Source organism: Antedon mediterranea, chromosome 4 (genome assembly GCF_964355755.1).
Source record: "Antedon mediterranea chromosome 4, ecAntMedi1.1, whole genome shotgun sequence".
Classification (NCBI taxonomy): Eukaryota; Metazoa; Echinodermata; class Crinoidea; order Comatulida; family Antedonidae; genus Antedon; species Antedon mediterranea.
In genome coordinates this window covers 35,671,752-35,689,674 of record NC_092673.1, presented here as the reverse complement: position 1 = coordinate 35,689,674, position 17,923 = coordinate 35,671,752, and the positions used below count along the sequence as shown (strand labels likewise).

The 17,923-nt window shown below is 33.4% G+C and overlaps 2 protein-coding genes across 2 annotated transcripts; one reads left to right on the top strand and one right to left on the bottom strand.

The window, feature by feature from the left end:
• Positions 1–1,025: 1,025 nt before the first annotated feature.
• On the bottom strand, positions 1,026–4,918 carry LOC140046473 (uncharacterized). Its single transcript, XM_072091122.1, has 3 exons — positions 3,749–4,918; positions 2,819–3,245; positions 1,026–2,335 (listed from the first exon to the last, which is right to left on the bottom strand). Exons 1-3 carry the CDS (start codon positions 4,895–4,897, stop codon positions 2,004–2,006), a joined length of 1,908 nt encoding a protein of 635 aa, XP_071947223.1. The 5' UTR covers positions 4,898–4,918; the 3' UTR covers positions 1,026–2,003.
• Positions 4,919–5,229: 311 nt separating this feature from the next.
• On the top strand, positions 5,230–17,911 carry LOC140047432 (protein FAM184A-like). Its single transcript, XM_072092459.1, has 14 exons — positions 5,230–5,373; positions 5,697–6,560; positions 7,214–7,334; positions 9,703–9,884; positions 10,540–10,746; positions 11,479–11,763; positions 12,075–12,196; positions 12,565–12,715; positions 13,018–13,230; positions 13,567–13,848; positions 14,657–14,988; positions 15,458–15,575; positions 16,005–16,109; positions 16,243–17,911. Exons 1-14 carry the CDS (start codon positions 5,230–5,232, stop codon positions 16,441–16,443), a joined length of 3,327 nt encoding a protein of 1,108 aa, XP_071948560.1. The 3' UTR covers positions 16,444–17,911.
• Positions 17,912–17,923: the final 12 nt, after the last annotated feature.

Genomic DNA, 17,923 nt, shown 5'->3' with positions numbered 1-17,923 from the left:
ACTAAAACAATAAGTCAAAAACAAGTTTCTACAAAGTTGATTATAGTACTGTACTTTTTACTTTCACAAAGAGCTGGATTATCACATATATAATTATATCAATACAAAAATGATTTTCCCAAATTCATATAGACCTAATGTTATCTCTGCAATAAGTATAATTTAAGAAAGCTGATTTTAAACAATTTGCTATTTAAACAAATTGCATTCAGTTTAGTGCGTTAAAGCTTGGTTCCCACTTTTGAACGCAACGCAATGACGTAGGAACACAAATGCAAGCGAGTTGACCAAGTACAAGCAACTTATTTTTACCTCCATCTGTGATGATTTTATGTTTATTGTAATTTTTAAGTTATGTGTAATTTGTAATTCTTTTTTTAATGTGTAGAAAAACCAATAAAACAAACAAAAAAAACAAGCGTTTAAGTTCCGACAATCTATCGCTTGTGATTGGTCGAATTACTTACGTCTTTGCGTTGCGTTCTAGAGTGAGAACCCAACTGGTTATTTATAGTGTTATAGGTTTGTACCAGCATCGTTGTTGGAACGTTTTAAACTCATACATTGTGTAATCATTATAATATACTATGATTTATTTAATATCAAACGTTTGAGATACGTTTATATGACGTAATCCATATCAGAAGGCTATAAACAGATGTTAATAATTGATGACGTAATTTATCTATAAATAGGTCAACGTCTTTTAAACGACCATAGACAAATATAAATTGATCCTGTAACCAAATTGAGATTTTAAAAATTATTTTATGTTTTTTACAGGAGTTTTACTGTATCTATTACATCTTTATTTTATTTCAACTTTATTTTATTTACTAATCAATGCTATACTATCTGATTGTGTTTTTAATCGTTAATAGAAGTATGAATATAAGATTGCAATCAGCGCTACTTTCATTTCACATAAATATAGATACAAATACACTAATACTTATTCTAGACCTAGCATAAAAAAAACCCGATATCTAAAGTTTATTTAAACATCACCGAATTTATACTGTATCATTATTATTGTATTTTTACACTTATTATTCAGACGAAGGCGCAGACGACGAAGGCGAAGTACTCGTAATTATAAAGAAAGATTTGTAAGATAGTTCTTTTTACTTTATATTTATTTAAGGCAATATATGAGCATTTTAATTTCCATTATATTGGATAATAAAAGGAATCTGTATCAGTCTGTACAATTTAAAAGAATGCATTGCTAACTACATTGCTAAGTATTTCTTCATAAAAACGTAATTTCACACTTATTTGAGCAGTGTGTACATGTGCGACATAGATTACATTGTGTACGATAAAAAATGCTGTATCCAACCAGAAGTTAGACAATTATCATCCTATTAGTATTACATTACTTTCAAAATAAGTGTAGCACACCAGTGATAAATATAGTTCATTAACATTGTTAAATTTGATCAGAAAATTATTCAACTTTAGTTTCTGCAACTAAATTGATTTTGCTCAATTTATGTTCAGTATTTGTTAGATAAATCATGAATAATACCACCAAACTTACGAGTTCAGTATTACATGAGTTATTATTAATAAGAATAAGATATAAAAATGTATTTACATAAAGGTTTTAAAAATGAGTTATTTATACCATCACTAGCTAAAGCTCTGTCTACACTATCAAACTAGTTTGACAAAAAAAGTGTGATGTGCCCAAATATGGTAGTGATATGACATCATCATGTCCATATACGGGCACAGCCGCACATCACATTTTTTTGTCCCATAAAGTTTGATAGTGTAGACAAGGCTTTAGAATCAGAACATGTTATTTTATATTCTGCCATCCTATTGTTTTAAAATAATTATTCATATCATAGCATTGATATATATAATTCATTAACATTATTAAATTTTATCGGAAAAATGTTAATAATAGAGCTATTATTCATAAGAATAAGATACCAAAATGTTTTATATACAAATTTTAAAAATGAGTAAAATGATTATTTATTTATTTATGACTAGCTATTATGGTAAGAATCAGAGCATGTTATTTTATATTCTGCCATTGTGTGGTAGCGCTTGAAGCAAGGAGTTGGACACATAGGCAAGACGCACTGTTCACAGATGTACTCCGTGCGATGGCGCTTTACTCCGGGGCTCGAACACACGATACAACTAGGTTTACAAGGCTGACCTAGCGGGGTACGTCCTTTGTTCACAGCTATGAAATGTCGTTCGGTCAAGCGATTGAACGGTGTCTTTATTCCTCTTTGTTCTCTCTCTTCAGCAGTTTCTTCATCATCTGAGGTTTCATTTTGAAGTCTACAGTGTGTATTATCAACACCCTTTCCTGTAAGAGATCAAGAATTCCATTACTTTAAAATTACTATACATTTACAGCTCACATCATTCTAGTCTGTAGTTACTCTCTGCAATTTTTTTATTTTATTCATTCAAAACCATCAGCGAAAATTACCACCACTTATACGTTTGAAACATAAAACAATTACGACATCGAAAATAAGTATTTATGAAAGCATCTGGTTATAAAGAAATGTTGTGGCCAAGGACCGATATTGTAAATCAGGCAATTATGAAAATGATTAACAATTAGTACATTTTTAAGGAGGATTAGGATTTATAAGACTAAATAAATTATGTACAAGTTATTTTTAGATTTCACACCAGTCCCATCCTATTTTGCTTCAATTCCCACCCAGACTTTCTGTATTCTTACTCCTGAGGATAATCGAACATATTGATCGAAACGTTGAGAACTAATAATATACATGGTGTACCGCAAACTTTATGTCAACAAATATAATATAGTTACCTTTGTTTACAACAGCAGTGGGAGAGGTTGTAGATGCTATTGTTGCCCCATCTGTACTCTTTTCATGTACCTTATTTTTTACTCCTGTTTGACCTCTATCTGTTAGCCTCTCCTGTACAGCCACCGTGTCCCTTAACCCTTCTTCTTCTTGTTTAATTATAACTTGAATATCATTACTGTCATCTTCATCATCTTCCAGAATGATAACACTTGACATATCAGAGTCTGAATTACTTAAGTAGCCATCTTCTTCTGGTACTCCTTGGTTTGCCAGAATGACAGCTTGTCCTATATCTCCACCTGGAGCATGCTTTGTACTGATGCTGGACACAGGTTGCTGAAGATATCCGACAAAATCCGGCTTTTCTTCCTTTATTAGAACTTCATTAGATCCGTCTGTCACAGAACTTGTTGATTGTTTCATTTGCTGTAAAATATACAAGAATTAACAATCCATATTTAATAAGTAATCATGTTGTACAATTGAAAAAATGTATCTCCTTCCATGAAACGATGTTTCAACCTAACCTTTTTCCTTCACTATAAACGAAATTATTATCAAATAATCATGTTGTTATATGAATACCTACAGGCCTTCAAACCTAGGGATTAAATTCAGTATATGATGGAGATCTTATCATCTTGTACTGCCTTTGGATATGTTTCTCTAAAAATAAAATTGTGTCATTGAACTTCAAATAATAATTTTATAAAGCTACATTATCTGGGCCATAGCCAGCATGAGGCAGATGTCTGAAATTTTCACCACCCACCCCAATTCCCAAGCACACACATATTTTATATTAATAATTATATTTAAAGCATTTTTGCCTCGTCTGTTTTTATCCTTTCGCTACGGCCTTGATTATTTATCATTTTACACTAATACACAGCAAGCATCATGAAAAGGTGTGCGAGACTAAGACTTACTTCCAGGAACAACATTTTTCTTTGTATACCTGTTGCTCGCAAACGGCCATTTGTAAACACATGTAAACATCCAGCTGAAATTGATATTTGCCTAGTTTTACTAGATATTGCATTTTCTCCAATAGGGATGCTGCAATACCACGGCTCATATGGATGCGGTTCTTTCTTGGGCATTTGCCAAAAAGCGTCACAATTTGGATGCAACTTGGAGGTGTATTTAAAAAAACTTTGTAGCGGACAATGTATGTAGCCTGGCTGTTCATACATCCTGTCTTTGACCTCATCAATGTCATTGCTTTGGTTTGTATGCGTAATATAACGATGGCCCGTTTTCGTCATTAGCATAATGTAATCTCCCTTTTTCATGTTACGGAAATTAGTTCGTCCACGAACAGAAAAGTTCATCGAGATGTCGACATAAACTTTATTTTGCAATCCGAGGGGTGTATTTACATTCAAGGAATTCAGGATTTTCGAAAGGTCTGTATCTTCAATAAGTGACGAACGTTGCTTCACAAAACCCAGTCCTGCTTGTCTTAGCTTCATTATAATTGTTTTAAACATCTTTTTACTTTTTCTGAATTCTTTATCTCGAATGATATCCCATCCGTGTACTTCTTGATAATGTCTCTGAAGACCGAATTTTATTCCATGCATCGATTTCTGCGTGTACAAACTTCCGTCGTGTCTTCGGATTGAAGCATAAAATTTGGCAAGGAATGCATCGGTTCCCGTCGCCGACAATGATTCTATATCTGAGTAACTGCTTCCAATAGATTGTGCATATTTTGACAGAACACCTACAGCATATTTGATTTGCTTTCTTGTGTTAAATGAATCTGATGATTCAACTAACTCATTTGATTCGTTTGGCAAGGCCACGGCTGCAGCGCTGCTAGGCCTACGCATCACATAGTTTGCTGAGGGGCTCGCTCCGCTGTAACACGAAGACGACGCACCACCGAGTCCTTGTTGTACATGCCTAGAATTAACAGAAGGCCTAACATCTTCAGAAGGAATAATTACTGAATTTTGTTGAAAGGTGGAATACTCTAAAGGCTCTGTGTTAGGTACGCACACAAAATCATCCAATTCAGCAGCAGTAATATGAGCAAAACGACCTGGAAAATCACGATCGCCGGCGGCCATTGTCAAAACAAAATTTTGGGTCTGCTGCCACCTAGCATAATTTTATTTTCGCCGCGCGCCGCCGCCGCCGTCGGCTCTCTCTCTGATCCCATGGCAACCTCTGACTCTTTTTTGGGCATAGAGAGAGAGAGAGAGGTTAGGAGGCCTAGCCTACAATATGCTGTCCTGAAATTCAGAATTAAATTATAAAATAATTAGGCACACTGTCAAGACAGCATTTTCATTGAAATTTTAAACATCAAATAGGCCTAGGCTAGCTAAGATCAACGAAAACGACCCCACGCATTTTTATTCAATTCTGTTTGATTTTTCCAAAACAAAGTCAGACAAAGATGGCCACAAAAATGTCTTCCAACAATAACTTTTATTCCACCGGAAAGTACGGATCTGGTGCTGCTACTACTCTTTCTACAACGATGGATGTTACTCCTGATCTTCATCTTAAAATGTCTAAGAAGATAGCTCAGCTTACAAAGGTGAGAATAAACATGATTATTGGCAAAATATTATTGAATTGAAATAAGAAAACAGTAGGCCTACTCTGTAGCCTACTAATACTAATAGTACTAGGCTAGCCTAGGCCTATGCGAGCTAGGCCTAGTACTAGTACTACTACTACTAGGCTTAGCCTAGATACTATCTAAGATAATTAAGCCTAGCCTAGTAGGGTCTCTAGGCCTATTTAGTACAGTTTTTTTTATTAAATAATAATATATTGTTCTTAACTTTTTTTTTGTATTTTATTATAATTTTAATATTGTTATGGAATAAATAAAAAACAAAACTTTTGAATTTCCAGGTTATTTATGCACTGAATACAAAAAACGATGACCATGATGCAGTCATTAAACAACTCAAAATTTCTCATGAAAACGAGTTACAACAAATTATTTCAGAAACAAAGATCAAACTTACAGGATATAAAAGCAAAATTAGTGGTGAAACAGAACTGAGGAAGCGTATAGAATCTCTAGAAGCGTGTATCCAAGAACATGAACGACAGGGCAAAAGCGCCCTCGATCAGTTTACGAAATACAAACATGAAGCTGTTGAAAGTGAAAATAAATTAAAATCTGAACATTCTCATAAACTATTAAGTCTTTCAAAAAATGTTGCTGAAGTAAAGAAAGACTTTGAAATGCAATTAAAATCTTTTGAATCTATGAAAAATAGATTTGAGAAAGATAAAGAAACATCGTTAGAAGAACTACGACGTGCACATACGAAAGAAATTGATGAGTTATTAAAAGTACAACTTCAAACTAAATCTGGAAGTATAGATGAAAAAAATAAATTGGAAGAACTTTATTCAAAACAGATTGCAACTTTAAATTCCGAATATGAACGTTTAAAAGCTGAGAAAAATCAACTGGCTGAAGAATACGAGTTGAAACTTGGGAAATTGCAGACATTCCACGAAAAAGAAATTGCAGTTTTACGAGAAGAAGAAGAGAAGGAAAGAACAAAGCAAATGAAAGAAAACGAAACACTTTTACAACGAAAATTTGGTGACAAAGAGCGAAGTTTAAATTTAAAGATTGAGGATTTAAATTCACAACTTTTGTGTGTTGAAGATGATCTTAACAATTATAAAGGAAAATTACAAGATGCAGAGCAGGCCTTAAAGCAGAATACTGGTGATTCAGATTACTTAAATAAACAGGTTAGATACTGGTCTATAATTTATATTTCATTCAGATGTTAATTTTTTATTCTGTTCATCATAAGTCTGTCCATGTTTTTTTGTCATTTTGGCTTATGCACTTGTCAATTGTATGACCCACCATACGACCCCCGGGAGAGGTGCGTCATGGGTGCGTCATTTAGAAATAATTACTGATGCAGGGGTGCGTCAAAAAACCTAGATGGTACGTCACATCAATGAACAAGGTGTGTCAATGTCCGTCACTTTACCACCCACCATATCATAAACAACATGGTCACAGTGCGTTAAAATGGGTGCGTCATGGTCACCTAAAGGTAAGTCACCTTTTTGACACACGGGTGCGTCATGGTATTCAAAAGTATGACGCACATCGGACAAATGACGCACCTCTCCCGGGGGTCGTATAGTGGGTCATACAATTGACAAGTGCATTAACCTGCAGCAAATTCCCACTATACCTTACTTTCATTTACTGGAAAGGGCTCTCTCACCACCAAGTATTGTCATTATGATTCATTGTCATTTTGTTGATTTTTTGTGATTTACAATTCAGAAGAATGTACCATAGAGGTATTATACAACTAGAAAGGGAAATAAATATTGATACTGTACATTACTATTAACAATTTAAATTATAACTTTGTTTACAGTTGTTGAAATCTAAAGAAGATCTTGAAAACACTGTGATAAAACTGAAAGAGATTGAAGTACAGTTAGCAGCATCTAAAGAACGATGCCAGTTACAAGCTCTTGATATGGTCAAAAAATCAAGTAAGTGAAAAGTTGAACTTGAGAAATGAATACTACAGTAGAACTCCTATTAAGGGGACACCCATCAAAGTGTCCCCTTAATGGGGGTGTCTCATAAACATAGGTTGTCCCCTGAATGTGAGTTTTTCCATACCGTTAAACCATATATTTCCCCTTTGTTTGACAGTAAAGTGTATTGTCAGCTTAATGGAGGTGTCCTAAAGAGGGTTTTTAAGTCTGTATATGAAATATGCCCTTTTCATGTTATTATGCTAGTTGCCACTTTGGGAGGGAAAGAGATGCTCTGTATATAAATAGGTATCCCAATGAAGCGGATTTTCGTTACCGCGATTTTAACACGTTCGTGAAATTTCAAAAAGTGACGTGTCTTTGAAGTTAAAAATATACTATTTCTTATATACACATGTGAATAAAAATTATATGTCTGGAAAGATCTTGTTTAAGGGATTATTTTCATATATTTTTAATCTATGTTTATTAAATATTTTAATAGAAAACGCGAGTTAAAAATGAGGTACAAAAGCCGGCGAGCCGAAATCCGCGCGCTAAAAATAACTTTGGAAAACACCTACCCATTTTCAAAACACGATCGCACGAGGTCCATAATAGGTGGTGGAGTAATTTTTGTTGCATGTTATCAGGCTTTAAATACTCTTTATTTTGATATGTAAATCGGTTATTATTATTATGTACATCCGCCTCAAATGTCAATTTTAACGATAAAAATTGAATTTTTTAGTCTTTCTCAATATCAAAATCTGGCTAATTTAGTATTGAATTGAAGCTAATTTATATTTCTGTTTGATAAACCACATCGTTTTATTTGACTTTGCGTGGACCTCGTGCGAAGAGGCCAACAAGACCAACCACTGAAAAAAATAATCCCTACCATAAATATCAGTGTTTACCATTTTCCTTACGGGGGGATTCAGTTCTCCGCTTATTACTAAATTACCGTTGCCCAGACAATGTGCATGGTATGCATGTATTAGCGCGTTAATTAATGATTGGATAACCCCTGCAGTGGACTGTTCCATTTTCTGAACTAGTCTTCGCCGCACACGAGGCATGTCGAAAAATGTCGCCTCTCATGGAATATTTGCTTCGAAACGTCAATTTTACCGATTTATTAAATTATTTAATAAGTGGAATATTTATAAATCTACTATATAAAGCAAGTACTGTACGTTAGGAAGAAATGTACCGTAGAAATTTAAGAAGCTTTGATTTTGCTATGCAGCGGCCGTAAGCCATTCTATGTAGGCGGCCGAAACGCGCTTTGGCCTATGTTGCCGTTGTATGTCTACGCTGTTTCTAGGTCTAAATTTTATTCCGTATATTTCAATTCAAAGTGCAACTTTCGGTTAGAATAATCGAAAGGGAAATAAAATTAAACATGTTACAATTATACCATTGAGGTAATTACTTATTCTTCCCGATATTTCTTAGTTTAGGCAGAATTTAGCGTCAGGCTTTTATTTTATTTAGACCTTCTAGGCCCAGGGGCCTATATAACTTAACTTGTAGTAGGCGCGGCCGAGTCTACGTTCGGCCCGGCGCTCCAAATGGAATCAAACACATAATAAGCACGGGCTTAATTCTTATTTTTGGCGGTTCGAAAATCAATTAAAATAATATATGATTATAAATATAACTATAAATACTAGAATTATAAAAAAAATGTATACTTACCAAAAAAATATTTAATGAAAAGAAACAATACCTACACAGTTTTTTAACGCAATATTATTTTTTTTCACATTTTAACATTTTTTAACAATATTTTATGTTGTATTTCAGAATTACCTACCTGTCAATATAAATAACCTTACTAAAATACATATTACATTTATGCAATGCAAAAAAAAAGAAGTTAATTCACACATTGGTTCAAAAGTTATGAATCATTTAAAGACAGGAACTTTTTGGGCATTTTTGAGACATTGGGAAAATCACGCGTAAAAAGCCCTCGGACGAATTTTGGAGGGCGATATCTAAAAAAAAAAATGTCGAGGACACCCAAAAAAAATATATTCTTGTACAACTCTGTTGTATCTATGGGTTTGGAAAAAATAAGAACTTTAAAATTATTAGTATAAAAGTTATAACCCTTCAAAAATGGGTTCAAATATAATTAGAAAAAGTGCCATTTTTCAAGCAAAAATCACTGTTTTTTGGGCACTTTAACGGACCATAACTTTTGAATGGATAATCCGATTTCTATCATTTAAATTGCAAAAGTTTATGTTCAGTAAGTTCCTTCTGATTAACTGAAAGAAAAAGTACCATCATTAATTTGAATTTTTACATTGGGATACCTAATATAAATAAATATGACAAATTTAAACTTTCTTTTTTTTATTTAAAGGTTTGATAGGGTCACTAGAAGCATCTCAACTAAGTAACGAACAAACGATTGTGGATCTTAAGACACAGCTAGGAAAGTTAAATGACAAGTTAGCGTGGCTAGAAAAAGAAAGGAACAATTTGGAATCAACTAAACACTCTTTGTCTGAACAGCAATCAGCCCAACTTAAGTCTCTTGAAAATGTAGGTAGCAGTTTATGGTGTGCAAAACAATTCAGTTTATTTTCTTGTCTTGTTTTTATAGACATAGATAAACTTTATTTGTCAAAATTTGAATATTTTTAGAAATTGTCTTTCTTGGTAAGATAGGATATTATAAATGTTGAAAAGAAAGAGAGTTTTATGAATTTGTTGGATACTTGTCTATATACAAGATCATTACATCCAACTATTTACACTAATATAATCTAACAAAACATTTCAATCTTCTATCAACTAAATGTCCCGGGACCACACTTTATTAGTCACCACAGATAGATTTCCTTTTTCAGTGCTTCTATGGATGGATAATTTTTGGGAGCAGGAACACTAGTAGACCAAACCCAGTACCGTTTGGGAGCAGGAACACTAGTAGACCAAACCCAGTACCGTTTGGGAGCAGGAACACTAGTAGACCAAACCCAGTACCGTTTTTGATTTTGATCATTCAGGAAATCTCCTTTTATTACACAACATTGGATATACCTGCTCAGTTACATACACTCCCTGGTACACATAAATATTATATTACTTCTACAAGTTCTTAACTACAACTATATTACTGTATAATAACAAGATCATGTAATCGGTACCCAGTATTCATGTCAGCGGCAGTCACAATAGATTTAATTTTTCTTAGGCTCTTGAGGAATTAGCAGTTGAGAAACAAACGATGAAAGAACGCTACGAGAAAGCATTGACATCAGCTGAGACAAGTAAGATAGACGGTTTAAAGAAAAACAAAGAAGAATTTGAAAAAATAATAGAAGATCTTGAAAGAAAACATAAAGAAGAAACAGATAGGAGAGATAAGAATGCAGAACAAGAAATAAAGGATCTGAAAGAGGTAATGTTCCTTCATATTGATTTGGTAACTCTATACTACTACTACTGCTCCAAACCACAACCCACTCTATGCTACTACTTCTGCTCCAAACCACAACCCACTCTATACTACTACTACTGCTCCAAACCACAACCCACTCTATACTACTACTTCTGCTCCAAACCACAACCCACTCTATGCTACTACTTCTGCTCCAAACCACAACCCACTCTATACTACTACTTCTGCTCCAAACCACAACCCACTCTATACTACTACTTCTGCTCCAAACCACAACCTTTCATAAAGCTTGTTTTGCTGGAGGTACTCATCTTTAAATCAAGAAAAAATGTTAATGCACCTTTGTTGTCTTCAGTTCACTATTTTTGGTTCTTCATCTGCATTCAATTCCAGTATAGCTTTGTTATGGGCTAATTTTGATCCGCTTACATTTTATATATAGTATACTTTACAGTACACTTCTAAAGCTCTGTCTACACTATCAAACTAGTTTGACAAAAAAGTGTGATGTGCCCAAATATGGTAGTGATATGACATCATCATGTCCATATATGCGCACATCACATTTTTTTGTTACATACAATTTGATAGTGTAGACAGTTCTTTTTCTGATCCCTGAAACAGTTCTTATTTATTGTTACCATTTACGTTATTGTAAATGTATACTGCTTTTATTTCTAGAATTGTTTTAAAATAATTTTCATAATAGTAAACATTACACTTCTTTTATAGGATCTTGAGAAGAAACTAGAACAAACATCTTCCCGTCTAAAACTAGAAACGGAAACTTTACAGACCAAGTTAAACGAGACTCAAACTTCTCTTGAAGCAAAGCTGCAAACATCTGAGAAAGAATGTGAAAGATTACAAGCTATTGTAGATAACCGTGAACAAGGGCTAGGCTCAGCCACATCTGAGATTGAGACACTTGGCAAGGATAACATTAAGCTGAAAACAGAGCTAGATGCTGCTAGAAGTCAACTGAAGAATGCTAAGAATAAATCTACACAATTACAAGTAAAGTCTATTATGGCTTTTATTTATTATTTCAATTTTTTATTAATTTTTATCACTGGGTGCCAGTTGATATTCAGGTACCCTCTTAAATTCTAATAAAATACACATTAAAGAACGAAAAAAATAAGTTTTAAAAAGGACTACTGAGAAAAAAACTACACTAAAATTATAATTGCTTACTAATTCATTAGGCCGTCTTCCAATTATTTATTTCTATTTTCATTCAATGGTGCAACAGGATCAGAGCATTTTTATAAACTTTATGCTATTAGTATAAACACACATTATCTACTTATATTTTTATCTCCCAGACTGAGCTTGATAGACTTAAGAAAGTTCATGAAACAAACTTAGCCAAGGCAAGAGAAGACTTAAAGAACCAGTTGGATTCATTATCAGCAAATCTGGATGGAAAGTGGACTGATACATTAAGGTGAACATATTTGTCTATCAATATTGGTGGTTTTGCAGTTGGATAAACCATAGAGATAATAATATCTCTATGGATAAACTCTCAAGTGTGCTTTAGGTGCCAATAATCAACTGAAGCTCTGTCTACACTATTAAACAAGTTTGTCAAAAAAAGTGTGATGTACCCAAAGATGGAGTGATATGCCCAATATAGTAGTGATTTGACATCATCTTGTCCATATATGGGCACATCACATTAAGTTTGATAGTGTATAAAGAGCTTAAGAAAAATTAATGATGTTTTATTAATTAACTTTTAATAGAAATGGGTGCTATATAAATGTTAATCTCAATGTTATATAAATTCCACTTATGTCATTTTGATTATAGGCGTGAATGTGAAAAATTGAAAAGTGAACTTATTGAGCAACACCAAGAAGACAAGAAGGCTGCCCTCAATCAGATGACCTTGATTAAAGGTCAAGAATTAGAAATGCTTAAAGAAACATGGCAGCAAAAAGTGCATGACCTTCAACAACAAGTAAATCAAAATAATTTAGTTTATTCTACAGTTTTGTCGTGTTATTTATGAATTTAGAAATAATTGAAAAGAGTCTTTTCCATTGCTTATTAGATGCTCTACAGTTAAGCGTGGTTCCCTATAGCGACGCAACGCAAGGATGTAACGCAACATAAGTGCATTGACCAATCACAAGCGATGGATTATTCGAACAGTGGCTTGTTATTGGTCAACTCGCTTGTGTCTCTAGTAGGAACCATGCTTAAACGAAGTAATTAGCACTATATAAATTTAATACCTTTATTTATCTTTATTTTTTGTAGATTTCATCTTTAAAAAATAATTTAAGTAAAAAGTCGGAATGGGCTTTGGACGAGATGAATAAATTACAAAGCAAAGCCGATGTTGAGGTGAAGCGACTTGAGGCGAGAATTGAAAAGTCACAAAAAGAATATGACGCAGAGATGGAGAAGTTGAAGAAAGTAGCAGAAGAAGAAAAGCAGAAACTGGAAGATGATAAATTGAAAAGCATTAAGGTTTGTTTTTCTAGCTAAATTGATACACGAAATGAAACATTTTGTTTTTGTATTTAAATCATGTTTTGTACAGGATAAAAACATGACAATGTAGCACCTGTTTTACATATGGTCCTATATTTAGAAATAAAAGGTTGAAAACATGTATAAAAACTCTTTAAAACTTGCTAATAAAACAGTCATAACAATACAAAGACAAAAATATATGTACATTGGATATTTTAGATTGATAATTTTTGGAAAAACATTTATGTGTGTAATTCAATGCACTGTATGTTAATCTACATTAAGGCTTGCAGTAGAATGATTTTACCAGTAATTTGTCTTTTGTTTTAGATGCTTGAAGCAGAATTGGAGAACAGCTTATCTGAGAAACTTGGTGTTCAAGAAAGGGCAAGTAAGGCAGCATTGATTGAAGCTAAGACAGAAGCTGAGAAAGAGAAGTGGGCCTCGTTGGACGCTGCAGAAACCGGTCATAAACAAATGACGGAGAAGCTCAAGATAGAGTTGTCACAGCGACATATGGCACAGATAGATCAGATCACTAAGGCACATAGAATGCAGATATCGGCAGCTAGAATGGAACTGGAGAGGGCGGTAGAACTTAAACAAATGCATGTAAGCACTGTTTATTAATATTTAAAGCTCTGTCTACACTATCAAACTTTATGTAATGTGCCCATATATGCCCATGATGATGTCATATCAATACCAAATTTGGGCAAAACTCATTTTTTGTCAAAGAAGTTTGATAGTATAGACTGAAGCTTAAAGCTCTGTCTACACTGTCAAACTTTATGTGACAAAACAATGTAATGTGCCCATATATGAACATGATGATGTCATATCACTAGCCATATTTGGGTACATCACACTTTTTTGTCAAACATATAGAGTAGTGTAGACAGTTAGTATATAAACATGGTTTTGTCAGTGCGAAGTATTCTTTATAGTATAATGTGACACTAATATGAACCATTTCACCTTTCATTGATAAAATTGATCGTTGACAAAAGTACTAAGGGAAGGGGAGAGGGGGGGGGGTTGTTTATTTATATAATTTGACAAAATCTAAGGGGTGGATTCATTTCATTTATTCGTCTTTTATAAATAATAAAAAATCACGATTGTAGTGCACAGTTTTTTGTCCAAATTTGTCATAAATTAGGGAATGTGGAATTATATTTAAAGCATTGTATTATACTCAGTCATACATACAGTAATAAGGTTTATTGCATGATGGGAAGGGTTTGGGAGCAATAGCGCCACCACCAGTATATAAAGTTTGTATTTTACGGTGGCGTTATTGCTCCCAAACCCTTCCCATCATGCATTGTGCAATGACGTTTCCCGCGAAATCAAGGTATTTGCGATAAACCTTATTAGAAAAAAATCTCTTTCTAAGGTAAAAGTTTTTTCTTTACAGGAAAAAGAGAGTAAGTTACGTATACATGAAATGCAGGACGACTTACAATTCAGACAAGCTCACATTGAGAGTATGCACAGCGAGATGAGAGGACTGAAGAACAACATCGATGAACTGACCAGAACACTGGACTTCAAAGGTCAAGAGATATTGAAGGTCAAGAGTAACGCTGATGGTCAGCTTAGAAAGCAGGAGCAGAAACTACAAAAATCACATCAGAAACAGTTAGATGAAATGGAAGCTGATTATTTAAGGGAAAAACAAGGAATGTTAGCTGAGTTCAACCAGGCACAAGAACTCCTTAAGGATAAAATATCAGCCCTTCAAATTATGTAAGTATAATATTATAACAAACTCATATATTTGCAATCAAACCATGTGACGTGCCCATATATGGACATGAGGATGTCATATCACTACCATATTTAGGCATATCACTGCCATATTTAGGCATATCAATACCATATTTGGGCATATCACTACCATATTTGGGCACATCCAGCAGTTAGCTTACCATCTTGTAATGAATTGTTAATGACTGTGTTGGAGAACTAAGCAGTGAAAATGTTTCATATCATCTTTATTAATTAATGGTTATTTTTAGAATATGTCATTTTTCTTTTTTGTGTAAAGCTACACTATCAAACTTTATGTGATAAAACAAATTTTATGTGCCCATATATGGACATGATGATGTCATATCACTGCCATATTTAAGCATATAACTACCATATGTGGACACATCAGACAGCTTTAGCTGTTGTTTGGCACTACATAAGACAGTTATTATTTTTTGTGTAGGCTTGAGGAAGCAGAGGAGAAGTATATAAAGCGAGATTCTCGACCAGAAGACTTGGAAGAAATCTTTAGAATGAAGTACAAGCTGACAGAACAAGAGCAGTTGATGAGGAAGTTTGAGGTATGGCACGCTACTCCTGCATCAAGTAGTTCCTTTATTTTGTGTGTGTTTACTATTTACACATTATACAAAAAGAAAAATAAATAAGTCTATGCACATTCTGGTCGATAATCGGTCTGATCGGAGAAATGTAAAGTGTCTATAATAGTGATTAGGAAACTATGGATCCATTATTGTGTTGTTGTTGGGATAGATGCATGCCTAAAACAAAACCTCCCATCCTAAAATTTTTGTGTAGATTATATATAAGGAACCAGCTGTAAAAGACCACACTGACTAGTTCCGAGATAATCAGAATGATGATTGTGGGAACTTATGAAGACAAAGAAGCACAGTGTTTAAATGTTATAATGATTATAGTAATATAAACATAACAGTGGATATATTTTGGAGAATCAACTCATCATTTAATATATTTTTTTTCAATAGGAAGAAAAGCGCTACTACCAAATGGAATTGGTAAACCGTGAAACCAATTTCAATAAAGTTTTCAACTCTAGTCCAAACATTGGTGTAATGAATCCATTGTTAAAGGTATGTCACTATATCTGAATATATAACACTAGCAAAGCTTCTTCAGTTGACAATAAATCATTATTATATTCTTGTATCAAATAAAAAAAGAATAAACAAAATATGTTTAATGTTTTTAAAAATCATCTTACAGAAAAAGAAAGGTGACAAAGCTCCACCAGAGAGATTTGCGAGTTCTCAAAGTTTGACCAGTTCCAGCAGTGTCAACGGAACTAGCAACCAGCGATTGGTTCCGCTTCCCGATTCACCAGTGCACGACCTAAAATTAAACCCCAATCGTCCTTTACAGATGCCACGCCCACCCGGCAGATCAAAGAAATTTTTAAATATTTGATCTGTCTAAATATTAATGTAAATAAGTATATATATCATATGATATAAAGCAGCTATAAATTGTAAAATATTTTATGCAGTGTATGTGAAAATAGGACAGAGAACATTTGGTGCTTTCGATGTGGTTCCTATAGTACCTTTTGCTTGTATGTTGTTTGTGATATTTATTATTCACTTAGCATAGACAAATTACCATGTTGTGCCTAATACCAGATTTTTTTATTTAAAATGTACATATAATAATGACATGTGTTTTTGTATTTTTTTTATTTCATACTCATCCAACAGCGAATAACTCGCCAATTACAAGATGGCTAAACTATTTTGTAATTTATCATGTTTATAAACCAAGTCTCATTTTAAGTAGTGGAGTTGAAAGAGTTACAACCATAGAATTAGGTTCAGGATTGAACCCTGGACCTTGAGATTGGAAGGCAAGCATGTTAACCACCAAGCTACAGCTTCACTACAAGTGTTGCATATGTTCAAGATACTTATACCTACAAACCAGATGAACATTTTCAATCATACTGTATACTGTATGTTTGTATACATACAAATAACATAATAGATGTTTTTAAACACACTGTAATATATGGTGCTGTAAATATGCATAACTGCTTCCACTGATAAATGTTTTATTTGAAATGTAAAAAAAAATAAGTCTAGTTTGTTTTGAAGTCCAGTTTTAATATTTTAAATGTAATATTTCTATCAAAGAATTTATATAGTAGAGTGTCTATTATAGGCAAATCAGACTGATTAAAACTGCCTTGTTTTACGTGTACAGTACATCCTATAGCCCATTATAATATCTCTATAATTGATAAAATAAGAAAGTAAATAAGTCACAGCAGCTGAGGATGAAGGTACCTCCTGAAGAAAAGAACTAATGAAGAGTTCATATACCTGTTATAAAGTCAACATTTGTCAGTCAATTCAGACTTTTTCCATTGAGAATTTATTCAACATTTCTTAAACGCTAATCGTCGTTAGACATTGGGCGTATCACTCTGTACGTCTTTGAGCAAGCATGTGTATAGGTCCGCATGTGAAAAGTTCTGTTTCTTTTTTTATGTTTGCCATCCAACATTTATATATATTATGTATTTTGGCCATTAAGATGTTCTCTACGAAAAAGCTTGCATTGTTTAGGGTTTTCTCTTCGAAAGATTTTTTGTTGAGCCCAAACATTTTACAATCTACAATTTGAATACAACAAATCTTTATGATGTTGACCACAACAGTTCTCAATCGAATTTAACAATATTGTTAAGCTCTGTCTACACTATCAAACTTTATGTAACAAAAAAATGTAATGTGCCCATATATGGACATGCTGATGTTATATCACTGCCATATTTAAGCATAAATCTACTAAATATGGGCACATCACACTTTTTTATCAAACAAGTTTGATAGTGTAGATAGAGCTTTACGTGTGGAAGTATTCCTACTGTATTTAGTTATGCGTGAAATAA

What these genes read in the sequence shown, in the direction of transcription:
- LOC140046473 (XM_072091122.1), bottom strand. Translation starts at nt 4,897, where the DNA reads ATGGCCGCCGGCGATCGTGATTTTCCAGGTCGTTTTGCTCATATTACT. An exon ending in GAAAAATGTTGTTCCTGGAA is followed by an intron (nt 3,246 to 3,748) that starts GTAAGTCTTAGT and finishes TATATTTTACAG; the next exon opens with CAAATGAAACAATCAACAAG. An exon ending in CACTGCTGTTGTAAACAAAG is followed by an intron (nt 2,336 to 2,818) that starts GTAACTATATTA and finishes GATCTCTTACAG; the next exon opens with GAAAGGGTGTTGATAATACA.
- LOC140047432 (XM_072092459.1), top strand. Translation starts at nt 5,230, where the DNA reads ATGGCCACAAAAATGTCTTCCAACAATAACTTTTATTCCACCGGAAAG. An exon ending in CAGATTACTTAAATAAACAG is followed by an intron (nt 6,561 to 7,213) that starts GTTAGATACTGG and finishes CTTTGTTTACAG; the next exon opens with TTGTTGAAATCTAAAGAAGA. An exon ending in ATAAATCTACACAATTACAA is followed by an intron (nt 11,764 to 12,074) that starts GTAAAGTCTATT and finishes TTTATCTCCCAG; the next exon opens with ACTGAGCTTGATAGACTTAA.